This window comes from Pipistrellus kuhlii, unplaced genomic scaffold (genome assembly GCF_014108245.1).
Source record: "Pipistrellus kuhlii isolate mPipKuh1 unplaced genomic scaffold, mPipKuh1.p scaffold_m20_p_3, whole genome shotgun sequence".
NCBI lineage: Eukaryota > Metazoa > Chordata > Mammalia > Chiroptera > Vespertilionidae > Pipistrellus > Pipistrellus kuhlii.
This window is the reverse complement of record NW_023425529.1, coordinates 66,349,952-66,377,169: the sequence shown is the minus strand read 5'-3', so window position 1 is coordinate 66,377,169 and position 27,218 is coordinate 66,349,952. Positions and strand designations below refer to the sequence as shown.

At 35.8% G+C, this 27,218-nt stretch overlaps 1 protein-coding gene across 4 annotated transcripts in view; it reads right to left on the bottom strand.

Moving 5' to 3' along the window:
* Positions 1–27,218, bottom strand: part of SYT1 (synaptotagmin 1) — a 522,786-nt gene that overhangs the window by 189,215 nt on the left and 306,353 nt on the right. For all 4 annotated transcript variants that reach the window (XM_036456675.2, XM_045588281.1, XM_036456670.2 and 1 more), the window contains one exon: positions 2,508–2,690. In XM_036456675.2, coding sequence (XP_036312568.1) covers positions 2,508–2,673 — 166 coding nt within the window. In that variant the 5' untranslated portion in view covers positions 2,674–2,690. The remainder of the gene's footprint in view (positions 1–2,507; positions 2,691–27,218) is intronic.

Here is a 27,218-nt window from a genome sequence, read left to right as displayed (position 1 = left end):
AAAATTCACTCATTCAACAAACAGATATTGAGAGGCTCATAAGTGGCAAGCACCACCACGGATATAAATATTCACTGAATAGACCCAACTTTTGACCCTCATAGAGCTGACATTACTTTGGAGAGAGCCAAATGATTTAAAAGCAAATTATCGCATGATCTCACTCATTTATGGGATTTAATGAACAATGTACTCTGATGAACAGAAATAGAGCCAGAGGCACAGAAGCAACAAACAGACCATCAAATTTTAGAGGGAAGGCAGGGGAGGGAGAAGGTGGAGGGTAAGAGATCAACCAAAGGACTTGAATGCATGCATATAAGCATCACCAATGGTCACAGACTCCAGTGGGGTGAGGGCATGTGCTGGGGGTGGGGGTGGAGAGGTCAATTAGGAAAAAAAGGAAACATATGTAATGCCATATGTAATACTTTAAACAATAAAGAATTAAAAAAATAAAAGCTAATGATAAAATACATAACATTGTAAACGGTGCTAAGTAAAATGGTGAGAAATAAAAAGCAAGGGATAGGACAGGAAATGCTGACAAAGATAGGGTGTGATAAATGGGTCACAATGTAAAATTGCACGGCTGAGGAAGTTCTGACTATGAAGATGACATTTGGGCAAAGGCCTGAGGGAGATGAGAGAGTGGGTTATGTGGAACATGGAAAACATTCAGCCCCACAGTTATCAACATTGCCATGCTTTTCATATTGTTTACTCTTCCAGAGAGGGAGATGGTAGGTATTGAAGACAAGGCAGAACATGGATTTGATTTGGTTATTCATTGCTTTCTCTGCTTCCTTATAACACATTTCTTTTAAAGTAAACATTTTGATAAAATATTTGAGTGAGAATTTGCCTCCATGATATATGTATTTGGTTTCTGCCAAGTTTTATCAAAAGTGTCTAGATCAGTCCATCAGCTTAGCAGTAGAAGAAGAAAGGAAACTGGAAACCTGCATTTCCCACAGGAGGGCTCTGTCTACTGGACCAGTTCCATCCCACTGGGTGATGGCTCTTCTTACTAAGAATGGTCATTACTGACAACTGTGCAAATAGTGTCTCTCAGATGAACTTGAATTTCTTTTTAAAAAAATATATTTTATTGATTTTGTACAGAGAGGAAGGGAGAGAGAGAGTTAGAAACATCGATGAGAGAGAGTCATCGATCAGCTGCCTCTTGCACACCCCCTACTGGGGATATGCCCGCAACCAAGGTATATGCCCTTGACCGGAATCGAACCCGGGTCCCTTCAGTCCCCAAGCCAATGCTCTATCCATTGAGCCAAACCGATTTTGGCTGAACTTGAATTTCTTAAACGAGGATAGACAGATCAACAAGTTGTTAATTACTTGAGGGATAAGAACTTGATTCCTTGTCTATTTTCATTTAGTTTCTCAATGTCCTTATAGAAAAATTCTCTTACAAATTTTATAAATCTCTCATCTGGATCATTGCAACAGCCTGCTTTGTATTCTACCCTTACCCCTCTAAGCAATAGCAAAGTGATTTTAAAGAAAAACCTTAGCCAGATCCTGGACACTTTTGCCCAAAGCCATGCAAAAGCATTTTATTTCACTCAGACTAAAAGTCCAGTTCCTTAGAACACTCCACAAGGCCCCATGTGATATGGCCTCTGCTACAGTGCAGAGTCATCTTTGCCCCTCTCTACCTTGTACTCAAGGCCCACAGAGCTCCTTGCTGTTCAGGCAGATTTTCATCTTAGGGCCTTTGCCTGTATTTCCCAGGTTATTTTAACTTTCTTCCCTAATTCATCCAGGTTTCCTTAAAATGCAGCTTTCATCATCCTACATAATAACAACCTTTTCCTCCCTATCCCCTTTCTGATCCCATTTACTAGTCTTTAGTTTTCCTTACATTATTTATTTCTAAATAATGCATTATATATATTTGCCTGTTTATTCATTTGTTACTTCTTTCCCCCACTAGAATATAAGCTTTGTGAGGGTCAAAACCTAGATTTCCAATGCCTAGAAAAGTGTTAATACAAAGTTAGTGTTCAAATCTGAAGAAAAAATAAACCTGTAGTTTAAAATTTATATTAAATGCCACTGATTGGGCTTAGTGTTATACAAATAAGTGGGTACAAATTACTTATTTCCTAATGACAAATAAAATTTTTAAAAAGTTGTGCCAAGGTTTTGAAATATTAACAACTGAAGAAAAGAAAAATCAAACTTTACACTTGGGGAAGTGCATTTTAGTTACCAGTTAGAAATAATCCTTACAATGGAATAATTTCATAACTACAGATGTAAAATACAGCACAACTCTTAAGCATTAATAGTCTTGAGAGAAACATATATTAAAGAAGATAAAAAAGAACCCACTTACATTAAATACTTGGCAATACTGCTGTTCTGATAATTAAAAATAAACAAATGTATGTTATAGTATGTTTGAAGGAATTCTGCTTCCTAACGAGTAAGATGATTTTCAACCATTTATTTTTCCTGAACTAAAAATATGTATTACTCACGTGGAATTTTATGTAACTCATTCATGAACTTCTCCTTCAGCTTAGAAAAGGCATTTTCCTTTCCTTCTCCAGGGCTGGCTGGCTCGGTGGCATTATTTGGTGTAACAGTCGAAACAGTGGTGACAAGCGGGGCTGCCAGGGCCTCAGGATGACTCTGGCTCACCATTTTAGGTTCAGGTGAAACTGTGAAGAGAGGGAAGCGAAAAAGAATAATTCAAAATGGCTTAACTGATCCCACATCAAAGGTGTACTGGGGATGAAAAAGCATCAGAGTGTGCACCTGCTCTCTGGGTAAATGGCCCATCATTAGCATATTACTTTATGTTGCTTCATGAAATATTTATGGAACCACAGTGGAGATTCTCTCCCAGAAGGTAAGACCAGACAGTTACTGAAAGCATTCTCTCCTAACAATAGCATGTAAACTCTGTCTGTTATTTATTTATACAGGCAATTGTTTGTTGTGTAGATTTAACTCTATAACCCATATCTCACTGAAAGGTGTATGAAACGATTGCTGACAACACACATGCTCTATATTCAAAATATTCTGCATTTTCTAAAAGAAAAAGATAAAATATTTATACCACAAATGATAGCATACATTTAAAATGTTAGTGAATTTTAAAATAGTTATGAAGAATACTATTAAAACATTGCTACTCTAAGATATCATACTGAAATTATTTCTTGAATCTGGCTTATTGATCATGCATTTCCCTCACAGTCTTTTCTCTTTTTCTGACATTTACTGCAAAGAATACTCTATTCAATAATTTACTTGTGAATTTATAGAAGTCACTGTATATGTGGTATGATTGACTATATACACCAAGGTACTGATAAAGAAACATGGCTTGTCTAATTATTTTCATTTACTTAGTTTGAATATATTAATGAATTATTTTATTAACTTTATTCATTCAATTATTTTTCATGTTTTTTATCTGTAAAATATAAAAAAAATTAATCCTAAGGTAGTCAGTGAAAAAAAACCCTTAACTTTGAACACAGAAGCTATCAGATCAGTTTTAGTCCTCTTCACTAGCTAAATGAATTTTAACAAGGCATTTGACCTCATTTAACTTGCCTTTTGAAATATGAAGAAGTAAAACCTGTCCTGTCTAGATTTTTCTTAGTATACATAACATAAATATATAATATTGTAAGTATATATTTATATTCCTAAATATAAGGAAGGCTTTCTAAATGGGTTGAATTGAAATCATATTCTCCAATTTAAACATATTTTGGATTTCTGTGTGACTTAAATTTCAGGCTGTGCTGGTGAAACAGTGGGCATGAATTTAGGCAGAAATAGGCAAATACAAACAGCCTAGGCATGAGTAACCTCATAGTCTCAGCAGGGAATTTTATGGAACTATAAAGCTCTTTTTTGATTCTCAAGGAAATGGAGATAACCTGCAAACATAAAATATTTTTATAGAATTCAAAGCCTTTGTGAGTTAACTATCTATACTTCTGTATTTAGTGGAAGTACAATTGAAAGAAGAAGAATCTCAAATGTATGATGGGGTTGTTTCTAAAATCTTAAACAAAATCCAGAGATTTTGGATATCCTACAAGGAGATGGCTGAGGCTAATACCAACACACAGGAAATCAATTTTTATTTTATGGTAGGCTAGTTCTTTCTTTTAAGCTTTACATTTTCCTCTAATAGCTACTAATATAATCCTAGAGGGTAGAATCAGATAGATATTATTTCAGATCTCAGTTCTTCAGTTTCACCATTTGTAAATGAGCATAATCATACCAAATACACGAGGTTTTAATGAGTATGAAATGAGATAACATATGCAAAGAATTTAGTACTATATCTAGCATGTAAGTTCATTCCATCTACCCCTTCCCATTTTGAGAGAGAATATTGTTTTTCCATGGCAAGACTAAGAATAGTTACATGGCTCTTGAAAATTCATATCTGTGGATTGAAGGTGCTTATCAAGAAACATTTTGAAAATGAAAGAACTTACTAATTATTCAGTCCTGACTAATGTGATGACTTTATATTCTCTTATGCACTCTAGTGCTTGTGGTACTACTTGCTTATTCAGAGAAAAAATTATATTATGCTCAAGTCTTGATAAAATAATAGCCAACTGTAATTGAGTACCTACTAAGTGATTTTGATACGTGAAATCATATAGTTCTCATACCACTCCCATGAGACAAGTATAATTAAAATCCATCTTACAGGTGAGGAATACAGAGGTTATGCAATTGGTACAAAGCAATATGGGTAGTGATTACTACAGTTGGGATTTAAATTCAAGTGTCTTAACCACATAGTATAAAACTTGTACACTATGTGACCAGTATCTGGTAAAATTGTTATTTTTTTTTTAAAAAAGATTTTACTACAACCCCATAGTAAGAAGTGCTCCACTATACACACTCCTTCTACTTATGTTATATACAGAATAAAAGTTTCACATAAAAACACTTGCCTTTACAATATGTGAAATATTTTGATATATTCAGTTTTGTTCTGTTCTTTTTCACTAAAAAATTCTAGTTGTGCCTCAAAATTATGTACATAAATTTCATAACCCATGAATGGTTTGAGACCTACAGTTTGAAAAGCCATTATAATAAGGGACATGTTGAGATACAATAATACCCAATGAGGCTAATAAAAACTAAATATGCCATTTATTAGAATGCTACTATGTACCAAAAGTTATCATCAATATTTAACTATAATATCTTCAAATCTCATTAAAATCCTGAAAAGTAACTCAGTCTTATTTTACAGAAGAAACTGGGATATGGAGAGGTTAAGTGATTTGTCCTATAAGAGCTAGCCTGCGCCGAAACTGGTTTGGCTCAGTGGTAGAGCGTTGGTCTGCAGACTGAAGGGTCCTAGGTTCGATTCCGGTCAAGGGCATGTACATTGGTTGCGGGCACATCCCCAGTAGGGGGTGTGCAAGAGGCAGCTGGTTGATGTTTCTCTCTCATCGACGTTTCTAGCTCTCAATCTCTCTCCCTTCCTCTCTGTAAAAAATCAATAAAATATATTAAAAAAAAAAAGAGCTAGCCTGATCCAAAATTTTTACTACCAGTCTACTCTAATAATAACATTTAAGTCTCATTAAACAGTTAAATCAATGCTTGAAAGACTCCTTAGGCAGTAAGTAAAGTATAGCAGCATTATCAAAATCTTCCACAAGTTTGCAGATGTTTGAATGTCAGGTTCAAGGTTTATCTTCTCCTTAGTTTGATACTTTTTCTTGAAAGCAGTAAGGGGAAAGCCAGATAATATATGGTTCTGTCATGGCAGAACAGAGCTGACTTCTGGGGAAAGAGTCAATAAAATGGTGAGAGATGAAGGTGGTTTTTCAGACCTTGGAGCAACTGGAAGCAAAGCAGGCATCCTATCTTCATAAAGCCACAAATTACAGACTTCTCCTCCTCCTCCTCCTCCTTCTTCTCCTTCTCCTCCTCCTAACTCTCCTCCCCTCCACTTTATCCTCCCCCTTCCCTTTCTCCTTCCTCTTCTCCTTTCTCTTCTTTTCCTCATTCTCTTCCTCCTCCTTCCTCAAAACTAGATCCAGGTACCTCTAGATTTTACCCATTTATCTTGTCATAAGAGTATCCTAAGAGGTGCAGGGAGAATTTTAAGTAGGGGTCTGATTCTCGGCATCGCTCATCAGTGCCTCTGTTAATTGAATACAAGTGAGCCTCCTTAGCTTTACTTGAGTAAAAAAAAAAAAAAAAAAAAAAAAAAAAAAAAAAAAAAAAAAAAAAAAAAAAATTCCTTCCTAATCCTGCAAATACCACACTATAGATGCCAAATAAGTGTGTAGATTATTATGCTAAATGTGTCTTTGAAGGAGTGTGATGAGGGAGGAAATATTGTACATTTCCAGCTGTATTCAGTATTTCTAAGAATCCCTTGTTTATATATGTATGGAGGTATGATTGAAATACCGAAAGCTGTACACATTAAATATATACAGCCTGATAAGTTTGGAAATAAGTGTACACTCATTAAACCATCACACACACACACACACACACACACACACACACACACACATATATATATATTAAAGAAAGAAGTTGCTAGAGGAAATAATGAACAACACAAACAGACCCAGAGAAAGAGAACCAGCGATCAGACTCTCAAACCTCAGAGGGAAAGTAAGGGAGGATGGGGGTGAGGGGAAGAGATCAACCAAAGGACTTGTATGCATACATATGGGCTAGCCAGAGACCATGGACAACTGGGGGTGGGGGTTGGGCATATCTAGGGAGGGGTTTGGGATGGGAATGGGGGAATAAGGACAATTATGTGAGCCCATAATCAATTAAAAAAAAAAGTTGCTGATAGGACCAGGATAAAGGAAATTTGAGTCCAAAGTGAATAAGCAGAGAGAGAGGTACAGATATGAATTGTTCAAAACATCAGAAACCTTAAGAGGCAAACATTTGTATTCAGAACTTTTAAAATGGCTAGCTACTCCTACTAGAGTTAGAAAAACTTTTCTTATCAACTTCCAGTTTTCATGTAAATTATCTCCTATCTCTTTCCGATTCTTCAATGCTCAACCCCTCCCATCTCTATCTCCCCAAGACAAGCAAAAGCAATTTCTCACGATGCAGCTCCTTAAATGTAGGATATTGGTTCTAATAAGAGTGTAGTTATTTTCCCATATCACTCTAATTTTAATATTTACAAAGAAGAACAAGATTTATTTCCAAGATAGCCCAACTTGTTAAACATACATCCTTTTTTTTTTTTTTTTAACTTTGCTATTTATATTCTGAGTAGAAAGATCCAACTCTGGACCCTGCAGATGGTGTGTGGGAGATGTGACCACCAATGCTTACCCAGCCACAGATCCTTTTAAATAAAATTGTCTTGCTTACAGGCTCTTATGATGAGAGTCTGTAGATTGGATGACCCCCTCCTACAGCCATAGTAACAGTGGATGTAGGAGGGATGAGTAGCTGGTTCAATGACAGCTCACTTAGATGCTTGTCTGAGCCCAGGGACACTATGTAGTGTGAGGAGGTGAGTGAGGCCAATAAAATATTTTGTTACCTTCCCTTTCCCCTGCTCAGACCTATATTATAGAGAATAGAAAAAGAAACAAACCATATTCAAGTCAAAACCCAAGTGATTATGTACTGTAATAATAGTATAGAAAATCAAGAGGTCTTATACAAAATTGAAAAATTCCTACCTACAACAAGGAAATAAATCTTGAAAATTATGATATGAGAGCAGTTTTGTAAAAGCATTTGATAATTAATTCACAATTTTAATTGTTTTTCTAATCCATTTATTATGCATCTACTTTTCTATTAATGAAGTACTTTATTATAGCAGGTTAAAAAATTGTCATTTATTGCCCTAACCAGTTTGGCTCAGTGGATAGAGCATTGGACTGTAGGATCCCAGGTTCTATTCTGGTCAAGGTCATGTACCTTGGTTGCAGGCACATCCCCAGCAGGGGGTGTGCAGGAGGCATCTGATGGATGTTTCTAACTCTCTATCACTCTCCCTTCCTTTCTGTAAAAAGTTAATAAAATACATTTTATAAAAATTGTCATTTATTTTAAAAGCACTACTCAGTGAAGAAATTTTATGGCTTTAAATGACCTCTCAATATTTTAGTAAGAATGTCAGGGTCTTGGTCAAGAAAAGGTATAAAAATAGCCTTTTCAAATTTATTATGAGACATCAGGTGTATTTTGTAGTGTTTTAGAAATGGTACAGTAATGGTCAGTCTCTCTTCTTTTTTATAGAAACGGCAGAGATGGAATTGAAATCTTGCATGGGTCAATTTAGCAAGTTTGTATAGTAACAATGCTCATTGTTTTTGTATTAATTGAAGTAACTTCTCTTTAACTGTTGTATAGAAAGATGAAATTAGATGCTTCTGGCAGTTACTAAACAGATACAGCTTAGCTGGATCAAGCCAATTGGCTCTTAAATGTTTTCTATAGAAGCAACAGACAAATACTTTGGAACTTTTATTCTCCATTGCTTTGCAGAACCTCAGCTCTGAACTCTTGCTGTTTTTTGAACTGTAGGCACTTGAGAGAAAAATCTAAGCTTGTATTCAAAGCCCTCTTTGATCAAACTGTATTCAAACTGTCATTGTTTTGTCACACAGAGAAGCAAAGCTTTTAAATCGATCTATACACAGTTCAGATTGCGGTAAATATGATGAAAAATTCTGCAGTGTGCAGTTACAAAGAGTATATGAATAAATAAAAATAGTTAACATTTTATAAGCCTATATTACTAGGCAGGCATTTTTATGAGAGCTTTAAACATACAAGATCATTTAATGTTCACAAAATAAATCCCATGAGTCAGGCAGTACTATTATCTCTCTACTATAGATGAGAAAACTTGACAAAGGTTACATAGCTAATAAGTGCTAAAGTGGGGTTTGAGCTGAAACAGGCTGGTTCCAGGGCCCATGGAATTATTGCTAATAAATGAATAAATAAATGCTGAATAAATAAATTACTGCCTACAACTATCCAATACAATACTTGGTGCTTTGGGTAAATTTCAAGTAGTTTATTCACCATTTGTATGCGTGGGGATGCATATAGGAGGTTAAAATTGAATGTGATATATGATCTAGTAGAAATAATTAGGGAGGCTATTCTGAAATAATACACGATGTAGAAAACCATTGAGATTTAAATCATCAGAATATAGTTGTACCTGAAGTCTAAATTTATATACTAAACAATCAGTCATGAAATATAAAAAGTGGTGATTTGACTTATTCTTTTTGAATTCTACATTTATTGTGTGCTAATTAAGTTGGGGACATGAGATATGAATGAACAATACCCACAATTTACAAAATAATAAAAAATCATGTGTTGGTTCCTTACGAAATAGCTGCTTCTTCCTTTTGATTTAAGATAAAGCCTATTTTTTTTTTCAGGCAACTATTGCTCCTTATCCCCCACACATAAATTTTATTACTTTATTTATAAATCATGATAATCCCACTCTTTTTGCTAATAGTTGGTGTAGGCAACTGCATATGATCTAATTTGGGCCTATTGTGATATAAGAGGAAGTCTATTGGGTAAGTCCTGGGAAATTTTTTCTAACTCTTAAAAATGTATATACAGGAAGTATTGTCTCTGCTGCTGGTGGTGTTTGTGTGTGGGACTTGGAATTGCTTGTGGTCATGGTGAGGTTGTGAGAAAAGTTAGTGAAGCAGAAGGCTGACATTTATAGATGACAGAACTGAACGTTTGAAGTTACATGATTCTCATGATGATATCAAACTGCTGTATTAACCAACACTATGAACACTGTCCCAATTATGCCCCAATTAATTATCTGTCTAGACTTAGTGGGACAAACGCAGGTGACCAGGAGTCAGCAATAACGGCCTATCCCCTGGTGCTTCAATGTCTAGACAGCTGAGCTGAACCTGAACACATGACACACAAGACAGAATTACTATGCAATCACACAAGGTTTATTTACCTACTAGAAGCCTGATGCATGAAGATTTGTGCAAGAATGGGCCTTCCTTTCCCTAGCTACCGTACCACCTTCCTGCTCGGGCCCGGAGCTGCCTCTTTCTGCTCTGGCCCTGCCTTCTCATGCTTCCCAGAGGCCCCTGCCCCCAGCTGCTCAACACCTATGTGTGCAAATTAACTCACCATCTTTGATGGTTAATTTGTATACACACTCCTGATTGGCTGGTGGGCGCCATAAAGGTACGGTCAATTTGCATCTTTCTCTTTTATTAGTGTAGATTCCTAGTGGGTCCTAGGCTCCCGCAAAGGCCACCCAGCAATGCACACTGAAAGTTGGACAACGCAAACAGACAGACAGGTGGTGGCAGTTTGTTCAGGCCTACACAGCAGAGCAGTCAGGGACTTGTTTCATGGAGCGACATGGAGTCCTCCTTGGGCAGGAGACATTGAATGAAGAAAGTTCCAGGCTTATATAGACCGTAGTAAACAACCTGTGTTTTTATCAGTATGGGTTAGATGGTGTGCTTTATGCTAGAAGCAGGGTGTTTACACTTTAAGGGCTCGAGGCTTTTACAGCAATATAGTGGGGTGTTCATCTTAATTTTGGCAGTTATAGAGTATTGGGGTTTCCACACAGCAACCATTTCACACAATAATTATTTCACACATTAGAGCGGTTTCCTTATGACCATAACATTATTATAACAAACACCACACTTTGGAACTTCTTACAATGGAAAATAATACATTCTTCTCATTTTGGCTTAATCCATTTTGTGTTGCATTTGCTGTTGTTTGCAGCCAAAGGCCAATAATATGCAAATACTTCATCTGATTTCCACAATAATAAAGATTACTTTCTCCATAGGCTTGTTTTCTATAATGCTATGTCAACTTAGCTTCTTGATAATACCTTTTTCCTGTGTATGCCTTTGAACCCTAGTTTTTAATTCTTAGTAAATCTAAGAGACACTCATTACATTTTCTCATATTCAGAGCAGCACTGTACATTTTTTACATCCTATGAATTAAGGTGAAGATAATTGCCCCAAATCCTAGATAAATATGACTTGAAATATAAGAAAATTCTTTTTTTATTGTCTTCACTTAATGTAAAAGATCTGAAGATTAAGTAAAGGTCCAGTTTTGTACCTTATATTCAAGTTCAATACCTCACTTTCTAATATGGCCAACATTAAAGTGATGAGTGAGAGGACAAGGTACAATTATGCCTGGATCCACCGGAAGCACTTTAGAATTGAATCAGGATTGGAGAGAATATTTGAAAGACAGGTCCCCTATTATGTCTAGTATGTTCTGTGAACTCCAACTGTTTCTCTTTCTGCTTCTCCTTCTTCCGTGTGTTTATCTCTTAATAAGCAACAGTTCATTTTCTTTTTCTCCAACAAGTTGATATTTGATAAAGTTATGGATATGTCCATGAAGAATTTTTGTGTCTTTCCTCTTTGCAAACCCAGTTCACACCACTATAAGAAAGTGAACTTAACATATTTCCTAAAAAGTACTGAGTTACTAACTCATATTTAAGCACTATTGCAAAAAATATGACTTTGATAAAATATTATCTCTATCCTTTTTTAAACTTTCATTTTGGCCAACAGTTGGGCTAAATGCCATTTCCAGATGAGTAGCTCCCTAATAAGACTGATGAATATACTGCACTTTGCTCCTTTGATCCTCAAAGAAAGAGTTTAGAATGATAGTTTGCCTTGAGAAGCACAATCCCTTAATATCCTCACATTTGCATCATAAATAGGCATGCTGGCTTACTGACAATAATATGTAGAGCTAAATTGCATTTTAATTTTATATACAGTAATCACAGACACTATAATTTCACAAAGGTAAAGTCACTCTAAGCAATTCCCTCATCTCTTTAGCCTTGTCCCCTGCTCCCAAAATTATTGATCAGTAATTTGATATATTAAAATAAAACAAAAAAGTGACATAATGTCCTAGTACTGATTGTGATCAACTTCTCTGAAAGTTGCTAGATGACTTTTAATCTCAAAATGTCATATTGCCATGACTTTTATATTCTTAAGTAGATATCATCTCTACCCTATTGTATTATAAAGACTATATGGGGAAGATTTGCAATGTTCTATATTGTGTAGGTCAATATCATTGGTGATGAGAGCCTCAACTTTGCTTCATCAGTTTCATAATAAATTGATGTATTTGTTGGGTGAAACAATTTTTATTTAACTAAATGTTTTTTTCTTCTATGCCTCTTAATAGGCAACTGCTTTCCCTTAAAACAGGTAATATCAATGGCTAAATTTCAATTAATATTCAAGTGGCTAAAGAGAGATTTCAGAGTGAGGGTACACTATTATAAGTTCCTAGCTGAATATTATATTGCAGATAAACTAACATTTTTTTTAAACTAAGATAAAAGTAAATATATCTTATTCCTGATAGCAGGAATAAAATATGAGTGATGATTGCAATCAACTAAAAATCACCCTGTATTATAGAAGGTGAAGTTTGGACTGAAACAGGAGGTATGACTTAATGTAGTTCTACTTGTTTACTGGAGATTTTGTTCTTCAAAACCAATCAGGGGCTTTTGCAATCAAAGACTAAATCAATGGGGAGTGGGGGAAAGCCCAAACCAAAAGATTGTGTCAATTTTGTGCAAAAAAAACCTCCCCACAAACAAAAAACAAGAAGCAAAAAAGAAAAAGCAGGAATACTAGCAAAGCACCACTAAAATTAATGAAGTAAAATTATAAAATCAGACTGAGGTTGAAAGGTTACTTAAAACCATGAATTTTTAAGAAAAAGAGGCAAAATGTAGCTCCACTAGAAAGTTTAAGGTGCAAAAGTGAGAATAATATACTTAAAGGAATAATAATTCATGATGAAATGTAGGAATTAGGGTGTAAAAATGAAGATCAAACCCAGCCATGGGGAGGAGACTTCCACAGGTCTGAGGGGTATAGTCACAGGAGGTCCTTGCTGAGCACAGAGGAATTCTAGGGCGACCAGTTCAGTTTTGACTCTTAGCTACAAAAACAAGAGCACCTTATTTGCATTTTCCCATCTGTTAAAAAAATATAATAATATAAAACTTATACATCTCTATAAGGCTAATATGCTAAGCGTCCAACATCCGGGTAATGACATCAAGTAGCAACACCTGGCGTCCTCTCCTAGACGATTAGACTCAGGTGGAAACTTTTTACCCTGTAACCAAATGTCTGTGAAGCGTTTTCTCATGCCTCATCTCATTTGATCCTCATAGAAGTCCTAGAGTAGGTAGATAGGAAACTCGGTGGAATCCTATTTTCTTTTCATTAGCCGGAAAATGGAGATTTAGAAAGCTTAGGAACTTGATCCGACTGAAAATAAGTAAGAAATGATGGACCTTGAAAACGACTTCAGGTTTTCTCACTGTGCAGGATATAGTCAAACTCTGCTGCAGTTAAATATTTTACCCTTTGTTCTCCCTGCATGATCTACAATAATAATGCGCTTTGTGTTGATACTTACTGCTGTGTTGCTGTCAATTACCTGAAAGAGAAGTTGGGGTGCTTCACTGGGCTGGAGAAAGTTTAGCTAAATCAGAAAGCAGGTCTAATTAAGTGAGGTCTATATCTATAAAAGGCTAAGTTGACTTGTGCATGTACAATATACTCCCTGGCGCCAATCACACACATGTGTTTCCATGTGTCATTGTTGATCATGAATTTGGTTGTTTTTTTTGACATTCTGAAGCTGAAAGAAAGCAGCAGTGTTGCACAGAAGTGACAATGGCAATTAAATATGATTGTAACAGTGACCCAGGTAGATATAATTATTCCCGTGTAACCGAAGTTGCTATCATATTCAGAAACAAAGATGGAGGACAGCCTTTTGAAAGGGACTTGCTCATTCATTGCAAACCAGATCCCAATAACCTGAATGTCACTAAAATGAAACAAATCAGTATCCTGTTTCCTACATTAGATGCAATACATATCATATTCTCTTCCCACATGGTATAAAGGGCTGGGGAATGGATATTGCATTAAGAGTCAGAGATGACAGTGTAATCGACAATAATTCTAGATTCAATGGATGATGCCGAAAGGGAAAAATTTCCCATAGAATTTCTTAAAAGTATTACTCCTTTGGGAATGCCATGTCATAAAATTAGAACTGAAAGTAGGTGCAATCATCATGCTACAGAGATATCTTAATAGTAAATGGGATCTTTGTAATGGTACTAAATTTGCTACCAAAAGATTTCGACCTAACATAGTTGAAGCTAAAGTATTAACAGGATCTGTGGAGAAGTTGTTCTGATTCCAAGGATTGATTTGTCCCCCTCTAACACTAGCCTTAGTGTTAGAAAAAGTTTAATCAATTCAATTAAAAGTTTAATCAATTCATTTAATCAGTTATTGCTTTTACCAATGTAGTTTTTATATCATGTTTTTGTTAATTTTATATCATATCATGTTTTTGTTATATCATGTTGTTTATTAATCAATTTATATATTATTTTCATATACATTTTACTAATTTTCTTTCTTCTCTGACACTTCTATTATAAAGAAAGGGCAAATAGTAATATTAAAATATTTATTCTAATTATTTTTCTTTCAATGTGCACAAATCTATGCATTGGGCCACTAGTTTATCATAAAAGTAGATGTTATTAAGCATATAGACAATACTCAATGGTAGTTGATAATTGTTTTAATGCAAAGTTAATAATAATAATAATAGCAATTATGATTGTTATTATTATTATTAGTCTTGTTCCTGTAACAAATATATCCCTATTGCAGAGCTAGATGTGGGAGCTCCTCCGATTCCATTTGTGGAGGTTAATATAATATTATTTGACATGTAGATTTCTCTACTTGTAGAGAATGCTCAGGTGAGAGATGTCATGTCCAAGTTCCTAAACAAATATTCACATTCTGGTTTACACATTAGTTATTAAAATTAAAAAAAAAATTGATTTCAGATAAGAAGGGAGAGGGAGAGAGAGTGAATCATTGATGGGTTGTCTTCTGCATGTTCCTCACTGGGGATCGAGGCTGTAACCTGCACAGATGCCCTTGACTGGAATCGAACCAGGGACCCTTCAGATCACAGGCAGATGCTCTATCCACTGAGCAAAACTAGCTGGGGCTACACATTAGTCTCTTGTGAATTGGTTAGCATGAGTCATACCAAAAGGTGATTTTCAAAACAATTTTCTGAGCCTATCACTCTGAGGGCCAGATTCTGGAATATGGTGAACATTTTTTGTCTACCTCTCTATCACATCACTTCCTGGTCCCATAGAAAAACATCACTTAGACTCAAATGAAAAAAAATTCTGTTTCTTGATGGAGGTTGGTCATCTCTCTCTATGGAATAGGATCTAAATAGATTTTTAGATTTATCAAATTTTAAATAAAATGACAGCTGTTAATGAAGGAATCTTTCAGGGTTCTGTGGGTAACAGGCTAGAATTTCTGAAGCTCTGGAGCTGGTAGGGCTTTGTAGGACACTCAGTAGCCATTTAGGAGCCCCAATGTCCAGGGCAAACATCATGGGAATCAGCCTTTCCTAGCTAGAGTCCTGCAGCTGTAAGAACCTCAGCCCAAAATGCAGGTTTCTAGAGGCCCCACGACTTCAGAAAAGAACATGTTTTTGAGAATCAGAAGGAACCAGTGATGGATCTAAGGATGACTCCCCAGAATGACTGGCTGAGTCATGTGGTAACATTTTGGTTCCAAAATACATTTCTTTTCCACTGGACTGGAAGATGGTTCAAATGCAAATATGACCTAGGGTGGGGGCAGGGTTTGTTACTAGGTTATGTGGATTGTATCTTTAGAACAGTTACATACTAGATAAGAGCATGGGCCTCAAACAATCTATGTTTGAATTGGATGTTGGTAAATATTAGTGACTGGTATGGATTTCTCCTAAATTGGACAAGTCAGTTTCCCCTTCTCTGACTGAGAGGGTTGACTGGGAACTGGGTGTACATGGTGATAGTGTCTTAATGAGCAGAGGTTCCTTCTGGATGCCTGGGAAGGGAGCAATAGGTATGGCTAGGGATAACCTCCATTACCAAGGTAAAAAAAGACATTTCTCTGGCAGTAGGCTGTGTTTTCTTTCTGGCAGAGAGACTGTTCCTCCTCTTCTTCACACTCCATTAGAACTCTGCGTACCCTGTTTTGCTTCTCTTTAGGTCCTGAACACTTCCCAGAATCCTCCTCACATTACACAGAGCACATTCAGAGTGGCTCTTAGTACCTCTGTGTAAACTGGAGCCAATTGCCCAAGTGTGAGTAGGTAGTTTTCTAAACTCAGTGCAATTACTCTCCAGGCAAAAGACCTGGTCAATCTGTTAGAGTAATTAGGTCCAGCTGGAGAAAATGGTTCTTCTCTTGGAGTACATTTTTGCCAAGAATTTCTGTATTTCAGTTTTTCCAGTTTTGATTTCTTGATAAGTTTTTGTATAATGCTTTCTATCCTTTGGAAATTTCTCAATATTCCTCATTTATTAAGCTCACTTCGCATTGACCAGAGTTTTATGTGCTTCATCCATTTCTTCTCATATCATTTCTACTATTTCAAATAGTTTTTGGAAGGAAGCATAAATAATCCCTTGTAGTTAATAAGTTATCAAAAAGAAAAGTCCTATCTACATGTAATTCTAATGAAAACATGCCATGCCCTCTATTTTTTACTATGTAAAAAGATTCCTTTATGTTGGGAAAAGGGAAAAGATGAGGATTTTTGTGCATGTTGACTGCATTCTAAAATTTTATCGTGATTATCTGCTTATGTATTTATGTATCTATTATTAATAGTATTTTGCCCTCCAACCTCTGAGCCCCTTGAGTTTTGGGATTAAAGTCTTATTCATATTTGTATTTGCAATACTCAATACAATGTCTCAATCCCTACCACAGCATGTTTGGAATTTGATAGTTTAAGAGAATACAGTCATGATATTTGTATAAATGAATGTTGCATTTCTCTGTTATGACATAGTGAAACAAGTAAACATAGGTAAGTAAACTTAGGTGCATTTATCCATGATTCCTAATTTTCTCTGATGTCATGAGTAGATTCTAGATGCATTTCCAAGTTCTGTATGTTAGATCAAATTAAGTTCAGTTTTGGAGAGAATTGGTATTTAGAGAGGTGGCAGGGCATTTCAATGGTAAATATGGTAAATATGGAGCCTGCTTCAAATCTGGAGTGAATCTAAAGCCTACATAAAATTTGGCACTCATTGTTACTAAACCTTTTTTTCATCCCAAAATACTGACAATGAAAAGAGAGAAGGCAGCTGCTAGAGAGACAACAAATATAGAGCATTTGGTATTGAAAGAGAAGAACATGTAGCAGCAAAATCATGCTCTTATTCATAACAAGCACCCAACTAGCATTTTGCAGATGGTGTTAGAAGGAAAGTCTCTTAGAAATTAGCTCGTTAAGATGACACTTTGAAGAAGCCCACCATCAGAGACTGAATATAGTTTTGAATGAGAAAACAGCATTACAGATGATGTAAGAATGATGTGGCATTGAGTGGGTCAAAAAAGCTTAGACAAATGATGAAGTCTCTACTGCCCTGAGCCTCTTCTCTTGGTCTTGCTGGCTACAGATTTTCAACATTTCCTCAGGGAAGGAAGTCTAGAAGTCAGTATCAGAATGTCACTATACAATGTTTATAATTCTAAAAATTTATGCAAGCTTTCCCCTTCTTACAGATGTCTGTCTTCATGATGTCTGGGCATTTACTGTATTACATATATAATTGAGGCCCAATTATCAACCAGGTTGAAAGAAATTGTTTGTCCTTAAATTTAAGTATTTTTTTTTATTAGTATAAGTGAAAAAGAGAAAAGCTAAAGTATTTTTCCTCTTATGATCATTCTGTCATCTTTCTCACTTATATCTTTTTTCTCATAGCTTTTATATACATCTCTACCCACCTGATGCTTCCAACCATAGATATTTATACTACTGTATAAGCAAAAAAAAAAAATTAATGGTAAATGATTTTAGGCATGAAATTCTAATACTGTCCAAAGAGAGAGCATGCTGTTTCAAAATAATTCTCAGTGTAATTACACAAACTATATCAATAAAATAGTACTTGTTTTCTGTGTATTACATAAAATCAATTTATATTCAGTTATTTGGCTACTGCCAAATCAATGTATTGTATTTTAGAGAGTTTAGAAACAAAAGTACTGTAGAGATTAACTGTGAGATGTCTTACTCTATGAAGAATAATAAAGCAGAAATGACAATATTAACAAGATAGCAAAGCATTGCTGACAGGATCACTTTGATGGTGTTGGGTCACTTCTGAATTAATAATTTTATACTGTTCTTGCAATTGATGGATTCACCCACCCAAACCCTGATTCTCATTTACTTATTCATTAAATAAAGGGATTAGTAGAATTAATTAGAGCACGAAACTTGATATATGTACTAAAGCACCACAGATAAGAAGCTGTGCATATCAATTTGCTTTTCCTCATAGTTAATCCCTAGAATTAAATTAGAAAATGGAATTTTGTAACAAATTTCTATATGATTTTTATTTAAAGGTTAAGCAAACTTGTGTGAGATGAATTCTTTCTGTTTTGGCCTCGAAATAGAGTTAATATTTAGAATTAATTATATCTATTAATATTATATTGTTATTCTTTTGGGTGATAGTGTTTTTATTTTTCTTCCTAATTTCTTAGCTGCCTTATTTATATCCATCAGAGACTGTTCTCTAGCAGGAAATTATTTATTCATCAAAGTAATAGTGCTACCTTTTAAAATATATAAATATTCTCCAAGGGATTACATTTGAGTAACTCTAGAGCAATTACTTTCAGAATGTGTTTGGGTTTTAAATATTGTATAGACATACGTTAAGATTAATATTTCATTCATTCCTTTCCTGAAATCTGGACAAACTACTAGACATGTGAAACTGATTGGAGATTTGGGTGAAGTATACTTAATCATTATTAAGTAAGAATTGGCTTATCTCCAAGCTTAAAGCTCCTTCTTATATTTCACCTTAAAAGAAAATATGTATTAAAGTTCTTGAATGTTTTGCTTTTTTCATTGTTTTAAATAAAATGCTTTTGGCCATTTTCCTTCCTTTCTTTTTGCTTTCTCATTTCCTGGAACCCAAAGAACCTCATTGTCTTGCAAGGTTCAGACTCCCAGATTATTTTGCATGGGATATGACTTTGAATTCATCTAGAACTGGGCTATTACCCTCAGTCCCCCCTGATTTCTAGCCTTACTTGAATTTCAAACCATGATATTGCATCACAAACCCAGTCCAGAATCTGATGTGACCAGAAGATCTCATCAAATGCTATGACTTCAAATTGACTCATGTTTTCTTGGTTGTGGGTTCATTGGTCTCATAAATCTTTGAATATTTTGACATACTGTATTTTTCTAAATGCAAGTATAAATTAAGTATGGACTCTGCCCTCACCCAAACAATCCCCCAAGTAAATTAAGAAGATGCCAAATAGCACTGACTGCTTGGTTTAAAAAATTTCCAACCTAACACCCATAGCTGGGGACTCACAGAATTACATCCTCTAAATTAATTAATGATATTGAGCTTTTCAGGAACACTTTAGCCACATCATGTCAAAGCTAAAATCAGCTGCCTTCCAAAACCATGAACACAACTTGACTGGTTTTGACAGTCTATTTATTAATTGCTGCCAAACTGTAATTGTTATCACATTAGCGTTGCCTATCTGCAGAAGAGCAGTGTCAACTAAGCATCTGCCTCTAAAATATGAATATAAATTTATTTCTTTAGGTTTCATCACTGATCTTTAATGTTCTTAATATTCTCAGGCAATTTCATCTACAAGCTCAAATAAATTGTAGAAACTGGAACTAATTGTTCCTCTAATTGATTGACTCTCTTACCTCCTGTTGTGTGTACAATGCATGTCATCCTGCTGTATGTAGCAACAGGAGGGGAAGTATTAATCAATCACAGAACAATTAATTCTGATCTGAAGCTTTCCCCCTCTCTGTTGAAAGGGAAAATAACCTCTTCAAATGTTGAAGGACACATTTCTTCTCTGTAGTTGTTGCTAAGAAAGATACTTAGAAGAACCTCATTTTTTACATATAGTTTATTAAATTCTAAATTATGATTCCTTAAATTTTACAGGAGCACCCAGGCATGACTAACTCCATATGATTACATCCTCCTATCTAATAAAAGAGCAATATGCAGATTGACCATCACTCCAACACACAAGATGGCTGCCCCCATGTGGACACAAGATGGCCACCACAAAATGGCCAGTAGGGGAGGCAGTTGGAAGGGACCAGGCCTACAAGGGAGGGCAGTTAGGGGTGACCAAGCCAGAAGAGGAGGGAAGTTGAGGGTGACCAGGCCTGCAGGGAAGGGAAAGCAGTTGGGAGAGACCCAGGCCTGCAGGGGAGAACAGTTAGGGTGGAACAGGCCTGCAGGGGAGGGAAGTTAGGGGCAATAAGACTGGCAGGGGAGCAGTTAGGCATCAAACAGGCTGGCAGGGGAGTGATTAGGGGGTGATCAGGCTGGCAGGCAGAAGTGGTTAGGGGCAACCAAGAAGGCAGGCAGGCAAGCAGTTGGGAGCCAGCAGTCCTGGATTGTGAGCTCCAATCTGGAACCACTTGATGAATGTCCAACTGCTCATTTAGTCCCAATCCCGGATTTGAGAGGGTGTAGCCTGGGCTGAGGGACCAAACCCACTCCCCCTCCCCCCCTTGCATGAATTTTGTGCACCAGGCCTCTAGTTGTGTCATATAACTCAGTGTGCTTCTCCTTTCCCCATAGTCAACATATGTAATTGCTATGAGTTGTTTATTAGTGTGTTTTAACCACCAGGCTGAGCAAGGGATGTGTATTCACAACTGTATTTCCTTCACCTAACCCTTGGCACATAAAAGTTGCTTAAAAAATATTTGTTAAATGAATTAATAGAATTTACAGTCTTTAAATACAAACACTACAGTTTTAAGATTACTTATGCCATAGGTGGCAGTTCTGTACAAGAAACCCATAGTTACAGCAATGAAAGTGAGGTATGTAGTTTCAACTTTGTCTTCTATAACTTTACATAATCTTATAAAAGGGGGAAAAGTAGGTAATTTGATTTTTATGTTTTATTTTTATATATTATCTACCCTAGCTCCTCCTCCATTTGCAAAATAAGTAGATTGTGGTATGAAATTTTGAATTTGGTATATTTTAATCTTTATAACTTACATTTTTGTCTGTGTGTGTGGTTGTTAATCCTTACCTAAGGAATTTTCCCCCATTGATTTTTAGAGAGAGTGGAAGTGAGTGGGAGAGACAGAAAGAGAAAAACATTGATGTGAGAGAGGCACACTCCCCCTGACCTGAACCAGAGTCAAGCCTGCAACTGAGGTGTAGGTTCTTGACTGGAATGGAACCTGAGACCCTTCAGTCAGAAGGCTGACAGTCTAATCATGAACCAAACTGGCAAGGGCTATACCTACATTTTTATTTCAGTCTTTCCTTATCCTACTTAGGGCATTCTCCCCATAATCAGTCCCAAAGCCTGGTGATCATCTTGGTTGTTAAATAGCCCCATGATTTTGAGATCCTATATTCTCACACTACCCACCCTAGCTTGTTTATATTGTGTTATCTTTGTTGAGGGTTATCTCCTTAATTTAGGTAGAAAACTGTGTGAGGGATAATTTTGAATTAAAACCATTGAGAGATGGAATGTGCTTATTGACCCAACCAAATAGAGCATTTCTTTTAAAAATAAATAGTGAAATAAATGTATATGCGATTTTCATTTTGGTGAAGAAAAAAGCAAGTTAAAAATGTTGGACTTTGAAAATAGATTATAAACAATATAGGGACACATTAGAAAGTTAAGAAATGACATAAAGATAGCACTTTAAAAATTATTTACATTTTCTGCAAACAAAGGTAAGCTGCTATTAAAGTCACATCAAGCATCTACATTTAATGTGGCATGGAAAAGGCAACATCAAAGACCTAGCAAGTAGAGAATAGTTTTCAGTATGCAGTCTGTCATGCTCTTATAAATTACTAGTAAAAGGAATCGCAATAAATATGCAAAATGGGCTTAGTTAACAAAAGCAATTTCCTCACTTATTTGTGTTTTAATCAGGAGTCCAAGGTTAACAGAATTTGTGTTATTAAAGCTTAGCAAAGTAGCTTATTGAAATGCCAATTGTATATCTATCTTCCTGGCATTAAATCCACCTAGGCAGGATTCTATTGACAGTTTGACTTCAGCATTTAAAGCTCTCCAGTGCCTGAGAATTGGTTTTGCCAGCTTTGCACATCAAAACAGCTCTATGGGACAGAAGAGATTATAAACACAACTAAAAAACAAAGAAAGGACTGATAGATTAAAGATGGCTGAATGATGCACATGCATATAGGTATCTTTATAAAAACACTACATAACCAAGAATTTCTTTTAAACACTGGATATTTATGTATGTGTATATGTGTTTATATTATATATATATATGCATATGTTTGTGTATGTACACACACACACACACACACACACCACAGAGTCATTTTCAAAGTGAGGTCCCTGCAACAGCAAAGGATAACTTGTCAGAAATGCAAATTCTCAAACCCCACACTAGCCCTATGGTGAAATCTGCTGTCTAGTTTTTCAAGCTTTCCTGGTGATCCTGATGCATGCTTGTCTTTGAGAACCACTGCAGGTCTTTTCTCTGTAAACATAGGTGACATAAAAATACCCACCCAGGAAAGTAATAAAAAGAATAACAATGGCAATTAAATGTTCATGCAACTTGTAACTCAAGGAGATTATTTCATTTAGATTGCACACTAAGAACCATTACCTCTTTTAATGCTGTGCTAGATTTAATGAGAGACAGGAAAAAGAGGCCTACTGAATTTTATGGTAGGCTTTTATTCAAAAGTTATTTAGGCTACAGATCATTTTTACTTCAGATGCTCAGCCTGCATAAAATACTACTCTTTTGAGTGAATTTAAACAAGTTTTAGTGCTTAGCAGGTACTAGAAAATTGGGCTTTAGCAATTAGATGATTATTATAATAAGTGTGAATTTTATGGCTGATTTCATTTTTACTTAAGTTTCCATTTTAAAGATAATCAGAGGTAATTTGCGAAGTATTCTATGATGATTATTTATTAGAGCATATGGGATTAAAATATAAGATATAGGGAAAAATAAAAAATAAAATGAATTAGAAAAAGCAAAATTGTGAAATTTGATGAAGAAATGAATTAGAAAATTATTTAAAGTTAGCTTCATTCATTTTTTATGTATTATAAAAATAAGATATATTTTGGTTATGATATCTTAATGAATCTTAATAATAGTAAAAATGAAAATATAGAAATAATTTAAAGTGAATTATTTAAATTAAAAAAAAATTATTCCAGAGAGGAAGGAAGAGGAAGAGAGATAGAAACATCCATGATAAGAGAAAACTATGGATCGGTTGCCTCCTTCATGCCCCCTTTTGGGGAATCAGGCCCACAACCTGGGCATGTGCCCTGACTGGGATTCGAACCTGTGACCTCTTGGTTCCTAGATCAATTCTCAATCTCTGAGCCACGCTGGCCAGGCTAAAGTAAATTCTTTAAAATAAATACTTTAAAGAAGAATTTAAGCAAATTCTTGGTGTGAATTCACCCATGAATTTATACTCTATTAAGTAATCCACCACATCCATGGAAATTCAATTTCCACCAGTTCCTATAAATTTTCTATCCAAAGTCTGCCCACATCTAATCCTTAGCTATTCTATTTTTTTAAGTGCTCCAAATTCTATATCAACTGCTTCTTTATTTTCTGAGCCACCTCAATTAGATTTTTTCCCCCTAGTATGCCTGCCTCTGAGTTTCTACAGCCTAGCATGATATTTACTTTGAAATGTTTTTCTTATGCTAGATTGTAAACTTCCTCAGAGTCAGGTAGTGTTTTCATTGCCTTCCCTTAGATCTAGAACACTCTGCTATAAAGAAGAGCTTTAAAAGTGATTTTGGGGACTTATTTTATAATCTTATGTATTTTTCCTGAAATTTGTTGGAAAGTTACAGGAACTGTCTCAGGCTACTAAAAAATTCTTTGGGTCCCAAATGTTAGTCTCCTGATTACAGCATTGTGCAGAATGGAATGAAGGTCACTTTGATATAATGGGCCTTAGTTCAGATATGACTTGTCAGTGTGAGAGGATACAGTTTTGAAAGGAATCACCTGATTTTAGAGAACCCATTTATAATAAGTATAGATAATGATATCAACTTATTGAAACTAGAGGCCTGAAACACAAAATTTGTGCAAGAACAGGCCTTCACAACTGCAGCTGCCTCATCCCTCACGGCTGCAGCTTTGTCTAGAAGGTCGTCTTGAAGGTCATCCTGACAGTTGTTCCACTGGTGGGTCATTTGGTCTATGTGCATATTACACTTTTATTATTATAGGTAAATGAGGAAAAAAAATGCTTACCTTGGTTCTATTAAAGGTCAGTATTAATATTGGAACAAGTGATAAACACATAGTATATTTACATTAATCATGATGTTGGGGGAATTTACATTGTTCTTCTAGGAATGACGAGAGACAGTCAATAGGTTGGCCCCCATGCAAGCCAGATTGATTTCACAAAATACTTTACTTACAAACAAGATCATGCAGCATGGCTGTGGGGGAAAGGTCACCTTGCCACCATCAAAACGGCTGCTTTTTCAGTCTATCAACAGATGAGCATTTCTTTCTTCATCCTCATAATTATTTCTTGAGTAATGAGCATATAAGCCTCAAATGTCTAGTTAGGTCAACTCAGGCATCAAATAAACTAGGCTACTTTGATGGTGTCAATTGGTGATTATATCAAGGAAGTATTAAATAATAACTTTCCTACTCCTCCACCCTTTTATTTTTAATTCATTAGGAGTAAGATCTTGGTTCTTTTCACCTTTCATAATCTCTTTTTCACAAAAACACACATTCTTCTTTCTCACTCACAGTCCTTGCTAGGTACTTCAGGTATTCTCTGTCCTTCCATCTCTTCCTGTTTTCCTTGCACCCTTATCTTCATTTCATATTTGCCAATGTCTCACCCTTATATTGTTTATTTAGCTTAAGAACAATGCTAGTAATTCACACCTAAAGGGGAAAAGAAGTCATAAGATTTTGAGTGAAGTAAGAAACACTTTTTTTCCCCTCTTCAGATCTAACCTTAATGTTTTCTTTTACTGGAGCTTTTAAAGAAATTCTTCAGGTGAGGTACATTTTTCCCCCATATAGGTATTGTTATATATCTTTTACTTTGCTATTGACAGTCAACAGTTTATGTCTGAAACTGTGGTCATTCAGATATATGTCCCATCTTCCATACTAGACCAGAAAGTACCTCACAAGTTGTTGTGAGAATTAAATGAGATCTTATATAGGTGTGAAGTTCATGAGACATAGCAATGCCCAATATAGGTTTGTTGACAATAAGAAACAAATCACTTATTACTCTTTTTTTTTTCCAGAACTATGTCATATATTATTTTTATACTTTTTTGTTTTTTCTTTTTACTACTTTATTTTTTCAATTTCAGTTGATGTGTATTATTATATTAGTTTCAGGTGTATACCCTAGTCATTTATATAACTAAGTCATTTATAAATGACCCCTCCCATAGATCTAGTACCATGTGACACCATTTACAGTTATTACAATATTTCTTATGCTGTACTTTGCAACCCTGTGACTATTCTGTAACTACTAATTTGTACTTCTTAATCCCTTCACCTTTTTCATCCATCCCCTCCCCAACCCCTTCCTATTTGGCAACATCAAAATGAATCTGTTTCTGTTCTGCTTGTTCATTTATTATAATTATTATTATTATTTTTTAGATTCCACATTTAAGTAAAGTCATATGGCATTTGTCTTTCTCTTTCTGACTTATTTCCCTCAGCACAATACCTTCTAAATCCATCCATGTTGTTGCAGAGGGCAACAACATTAAAAATTTAAAAAAAATATTTGATTATTATTTTTTAAATATATTTTTTATTGATATCAGCGAGAGGTAGGAGAGGGAGATAGAAACATCAATGATGAGAGAGAATCATTGATTGGCTACTTCCTGCATGCCCCCGACTGGGGAGTGAGCCTGCAACCTGCACATGTGCCCAGACCAGGAATGGAACTCTGACCTCCAGATTCATAGATCAATGCTCAACCACTGAGCTACTCTGGCCAGGCAACAACATTCTCTTTTATGGCTTACTCATATTTCATTGTATATTCGCACCACTTTTTTTTTTAATGTCTTTATTATTTTTTAGAGAGGGGAAGGGAAAGGATATAGAGAGAGAAACATCAGTGAGAGAGAAACATTAATCAGCTGTCTCCTGCACACCTCCTGTGCCCCCGGTGGATCAGGCCTGTAACCGGGGCATGTATCCTGATGGAATCAAACCACTGAGCAATACTGGCTGGGCTATGCACTACTACTTTATCCATTCATCTATTGATGGACACTTAGATTGCTTCCACATTTTGGCTGTTGTACATAATGCTACAATGAACATATGGATGATAGATATGTATTTATTGCTATTCTATTATTTAGTTCTTTTTCTGGAGTTTTGTTATGTTATTTCATTTGGGACATATTTCTTTGTCTCCTCATTTTGGCTGCCTCCATTTGTTTGTCTCTCTGTATTATGTAGAGCTATAATTCTCCTGGTCCTGGTAGAGTGGCTTTATGTAGTAAATCTAGAACCAAGTGGTATGGCCTCCCTAATCACATAAGCTGGGTGAACTGCATGTACTCTCCTATTGTAGTTGAGCCTTGATTGCTGGTAATGGGTGGGCTACAAGGACTGGCAGTGATCTGTTGTAGAGGGCCTGTCCCCACAGAGCAGGATTCATTTCAGGAGGGCTCTGATGCCTGCTGAACACTCTCCTTGAGTGTGCTAGTCTTGGACGTGTTTGGGTGGTGCTTCTACATGATCTGAAACTGTCCACTAGGTTGCTGGTAGTGGAGTCTCCCAGGAGATGCAAGCCAAGGTCAACTGTTGCCTGTGCCTTGCCCAGGGCCACCTGGCATCAGCTACAAAGCAATATTAACATGGCTGCTACTTGTGCTGGGCTTGGAGTTGTCCAAAGAGGACTAGCTACAAACCAA